This window comes from Salpingoeca rosetta (assembly GCF_000188695.1).
Source record: "Salpingoeca rosetta unplaced genomic scaffold supercont1.15, whole genome shotgun sequence".
NCBI lineage: Eukaryota > Choanoflagellata > Craspedida > Salpingoecidae > Salpingoeca > Salpingoeca rosetta.
In genome coordinates, this window is record NW_004754919.1 from 1,296,491 (window position 1) to 1,301,490 (window position 5,000).

At 55.1% G+C, this 5,000-nt stretch overlaps 2 protein-coding genes across 2 annotated transcripts in view; one reads left to right on the forward strand and one right to left on the reverse strand.

Annotated features, from left to right (window-relative positions):
- The window catches only part of PTSG_06066 (uncharacterized protein), a gene marked incomplete at its 3' end in the record, with an annotated part of 5,868 nt that extends 2,247 nt beyond the window's left edge, over positions 1-3,621 (reverse strand). The window contains exons 1-8 of the mRNA XM_004992905.1: positions 3,452-3,621; positions 2,648-3,152; positions 2,269-2,395; positions 1,557-1,939; positions 1,139-1,281; positions 859-918; positions 454-539; positions 1-171 (exon numbers count right to left, since the gene is read on the reverse strand). The exon at positions 1-171 is cut by the window's left edge and continues 309 nt beyond it. Coding sequence (XP_004992962.1) covers positions 1-171; positions 454-539; positions 859-918; positions 1,139-1,281; positions 1,557-1,939; positions 2,269-2,395; positions 2,648-3,152; positions 3,452-3,545 — 1,569 coding nt within the window. The 5' untranslated portion in view covers positions 3,546-3,621. The remainder of the gene's footprint in view (positions 172-453; positions 540-858; positions 919-1,138; positions 1,282-1,556; positions 1,940-2,268; positions 2,396-2,647; positions 3,153-3,451) is intronic.
- Positions 3,622-3,891: 270 nt separating this feature from the next.
- The window catches only part of PTSG_06067 (uncharacterized protein), a gene marked incomplete at its 3' end in the record, with an annotated part of 2,487 nt that continues 1,378 nt past the window's right edge, over positions 3,892-5,000 (forward strand). Inside the window, exon 1 of the mRNA XM_004992906.1 lies at positions 3,892-5,000. This exon is cut by the window's right edge and continues 26 nt beyond it. Coding sequence (XP_004992963.1) covers positions 4,077-5,000 — 924 coding nt within the window. The 5' untranslated portion in view covers positions 3,892-4,076.

Consider the following 5,000-nt stretch of genomic DNA (forward strand, 5'->3'; position numbering starts at 1 on the left):
CTCGCTCGTGTTGCTGCTGCTGCTGCTATCATCATCATCACCATCACCACCACCATCATCATGGCCATTGTCACCATCACTGCTGCTGTGGCAGCGTGCGTTTGCGTGTGCTGTTGATGTGAGTGAGAGCACTGCGTCGTCGTGGCCTTCCAGCTGCGCCAGCCGCCTCCACTGCACACATGTGCAAACGTCAATGGAGATGTGCGCGTGTGAGTAGTGTTGTGATGAGTGCGAGGGTGTGTGTGCACGTGTGTGCATGTGTGTGTATGTGTGTGTATGTGTGTGTATGTGTGTGTATGTGTGTGTATGTGTGTGTGTGTGTGCGTGTCATTATAGGCGTTGGAAACCAGAATTGTGTGTTGTCAGAGTAAATGTCCAAATCAAAGCTGCGTCACAACCAAACAATACAAAAGGGCAGCAGGCGACATCCACGGCGGCATGACAAGGGCTCACCGTCTCGGAATCCCAGACTGTGATGGTGCTCGCATTGGACCCCGTAAACACCAGCGAGCCAACAATCTCAAAGCACAACACATTCGCTGTCGTGTGCGTGCGTATGCGCATGTGTATGTGTGTATGTGTGTATGTGTGTGTTGGAGTACGTGAACCATGTGAGCAATGGCGCAGCCATGTTTGTGGGCAGTGAATGGAACATGGACAACGCCACTATCAACGCGTGTTCATTCACACCAACATGCTGTGTTCCACTCCACGTGTATGCAGGAGCATGCATGTTTGTGTGTGTGTGTGTGTGTGTATGTGTGTGTGTGTGTATGTGTGTATGTGTGTATGTGTGTGTATGTGTGTGTGCGTGCATGCGTGTGTGTGCATGTGTGTTCGTATGAGGAAGAAGCTCACCCGTGTGTGAGATGTCGTGGTGCCCAGCAGTCATGCTGCTCACATCGCAATTGGCGACGGCTGGAACGAACAGACAACAGCGATCGTCACAGACAGGTGAACCAGGGATGAGGAGCCGGTCCACAATTAAGAGAACATGGCAAAGTAACATGCACATGTTGTGCATGTGCACACCCAGCACAAGCGAGCAAACACCAACAAACACAAGCATGTGAAACAAACAAACAAACAAGCAAGCAAGTGAGCAAGTGAGCGAGCAAACGAAACACGTGTGCGGCACCTTGTGCAGACTTTGGGACGCATGAGCGGGTGAGGCAGTCTGTGACGCTTGGATGGCAGCTGGGCTGTTCGCCATGAATGGGAGACAGCAGCACGTCAATCTCGCGTGAGATTGTCAGCGTGTACCCAGGAGGGACAGGCAACCTTCACGTACGGCGATCGTGTTGATCAAGCAGTGGTGGATTGGATGGCGATGGTGAGGGTGACGAGTGGGTGCCAGAGTCACGTGCAGTGATGTGAACCTGCATCTTCACAGGCACACACAGACACAGACAGACAGACAGACACACACACAGGCACACACGCACACAGAACAGACACAGACACACAGACACAGACACACAGACACAGACACACACACACACAGAAACACACACACATGCACACACACACACACACACACGCACACACACACCAACCAGTCGGAGGTGGTGTTGGTGAGGGGCTCTGATGCGACGATAACAACGCGATGCCTCCGGTCCGCGTGCGACATGCGGTAAACGCCCATCGAATCATGTACGCATTCATAACCGGCACCTGCTGAGAAGTAGAGCGTGGCTGCACCCGTCTGCGTGCTGTCTGGGTCGCGAAGATAGCGCGTGCACACGGTGTGCTCCCCGTCCGTCAGCACAAAGTTGAGCATGCTCGCCTGCCGCAGGTTGTGCTTGTCTGCGAGCGTGTCAAGGTCCTTGATGACGGACACCACGTGCTCCCGGATTTGCTCGCACGTGAGCGGGGTGGATGGGTCGCGTGGCAGCCTGTTCAGGAACATGGCGAAACAAAGCGCCGAGTCGCTCGAGCCCTATGCGAATTGCGGAGGGGGTTGTGTGTGTTTGTGTGTTTGTGAGTGTGTTTGTGTGTTTGTGTGTGTGTGTGTGTGTGTGTTTGTGAGTGTGTTTGTGTGTGTGTTTGTGTGTTTGTGTGCGTGTGTGTTTGTGAGTGAGTGTGTGTGTTTGTGAGCGCGTTTGTATGTTTGTGTGTGTGTTTGTGAGTGAGTGTGCGAGAGTGTGTGAGTGTATCTACCAACTGTGCTGTGCGAACGATTGTGTACGCGCGTCAACACGCACGCGCGTCCACATGAGTGTCTGCATATGCACGTATATGAGCCTGTCCCGGTTCCCCAGCACGTACCCTGGCGACTGCAAAGTCAAACGCGTCTCCCTCGAGCGTTGGAAGAACAAGGCGGCGCACGCGCTCAAAGTTGCCGATGTTGCCGTTGTGCATGAACATGTACCGCCCAAACCGAAACGGGTGGCAGCTGCAAAGGAGAGACAGACAGGTGGGCAAGGAGAAGATGAGTGAAGCAGGTGTGAGATTGCAGTCGTTCATGGTACAGACATGCCGTATCAGGAAATAGCAAATGCAGCAAACACAGCAAACCACAGCAAGCGCAGCAAACACAACAAAACACAGCAAGCAGGCCTATTGTCACGCAGAGACATTTCCACAAACTTACACACACACACACACACACACACACACACACACACACACACACACACACACACACCTAAGTTCGGTGACGTCTGTGCCTTCCGTCGCTGCGCGGACGTGTGCAAAGACGATGGAGGCGGTGATGCTCTCCGAGAGCTGGCGCAGGTTGGTGCTGTTCCATGCCGGCCCCGTCCCCGTGAAGACGCATGGCTCCGAGCGCTGGAAACACGTGCCAGCGAGCGACTCTGAGTTTGGCGGTGGGATATCCGGTCCGTGGGCTTCGAGACTGGCCCTGTGTCGGGCCTCTGCCGTGGAGGAGAAAGAGCACGGCGCATGGTGCTGCTGCTCTTGCTGCTGTTGGTTGTCATTGGCGTCCTCATTCTCGCACGACTCACGCGGGCTCGTTGTTGTGGAGCAAGACGAGTGCTCTGGCTGCGCGCGGTGGTCCTGAGGCCCTTGATTCGGCCGCAGTTCAGCTGCACACGTGCTTGGAGAGTCCTCCAGCACAGGCACCAGCGGATACCACCCAAGGCCGAACCCATCGCCGTTCAAATACCCTCGCTCCGTCACTCGCTCCCGTGCTGGTTAGAGTTGTCAGGGGGAGGGGGGGAGGAAACAGAAGGGATCATTGCGTGTGCGTGTATATGTGTGTGTGTGTGTGCGTGAGTGTGTGTGTAGGTGTGTGAGTGTAGGTGTGTGTGTAGGTGTGTGTGTGTGTGTGTGTGTGTGTGGAGGTGTGTGTGTGTGGAGGTGTGTGTGTGTGCGTGTGTGTGTGTGTGTAGGTGTGTGTGTGTGAACACAACATGCACACACACACACACACGTACGCACACACACACACACATACACACGCGTGCATGTACACACACATGCACCCAACCTGCGTAGCTCTGGCGGATGATACTGCGGCTTGGGCGTGTCACCAAGTGGGCGGGCGCAATGGGCGGCCCAACGTACGCTGTAAGACGGCACATCCCCCCAATACTCTACGCTACCTCACCCAACAACAACAACAACAACAACAATAACAACAACAACAACAACAACAACAACACAACAATAACAACAACAGCAGCAGTGATGAGCGATCCTGCTCCACTCGCTCCACTTGCTTCTTGCTTCGCTCGGCGCAACGCGTCCGCCTTTGCCTTTTCTTTGTTTTGCCTCTTGCTCGTTCCTGCCGCGCCTTTTCTTTGTCTGTGTCGAACTTTTGTTGAAACCTTCAACAAATCGTCTACTCAGCTGATGAGTCAGTGCGACAATTGGTGAATATCTTTAAACAAAGGCCGGGAACCTTTGGCTTGCCTCTTGGTTGTGCGTGCGTGCGATGTCTCCAGCAGCCAGCCACACCACACCATTCATCCTCATTTCGTGGCTGTCTTCGTCTTGTTTGTTGTCTTTCTTCTCGCTCGTCCTGTTGTAAAACATAACAACACCTCAGCCATCCCCTCCGGGTTGCAGCAGAATCAACTGACGTGAGACGTACACACAAGCATACCACAACGATGAAAGTGTCCTCTTCGCTGGTGGCCACCAGCGTGTTTGCTGCTGCGGTCGTTTTGACCGCCGCCATCGTTGCACCTCACGCCGTCAGTGGACAGTCCACCCCAGTGCCAGTCCCACCACTGGCCAAGAACGCCTCTTCAACACCGATGCCAAGCAATGCCACGACGACACCTGTGATGCCAGGCAATGTGACCACCACACCTGTGATGCCAGGCAATGCCACGACGACACCTGTGATGCCAGGCAATGTGACCACCACCCCGATGCCAAGCAATGCCACGACCACACCTGTTATGCCAGGCAATGTGACGACAACAGCTATGCCAAGCAATGTGACCACCACCACGACCATGCCAGGCAATGTGACGACAACGACCGCTAACATGACGACCACGACCACGACCACGACCACGGCCACGAACACGACCACGACGACGACCACCACAACCACAACCACAACCGTGGCGCCTGCTGGCCCGTTCGATCTCCAGTACCCAGATGACAAGCCAGCCTTCCGTGTCATGTTCTCCAAGGTGAAGGTCGTCATTGCCAGTTTCGAGTACATAGCATGCCCTGTGGGCTCGCCAGACAAGGGGTGCTTCCCGGGCGAATTCTTCGTCAACTCCAAGGCAAGCGATGAAAGCATGGTGCAGGTCACCTGGCGTCCCACAGACACGACGCAGGCACAGCGCGTCAACGGCCTCATGTTCGACCTGAGCGGCGACTCCATCAGCAGCGTGTCTGTTCTCAACTCGTTTCCCAACGTGTCCGCGACTGTTGAGTTCCCGGGGGATGCCATCACCTCCAACGCCACGACCTCCTTCCAGTGCACGCGTCTGCCCATCGCTGGCGCTGCCGTCAACTCGACGGACCAGCTCATCTTCTTTGACCTGCACATCCAGGCCGGGATTGCGCCCACAGCG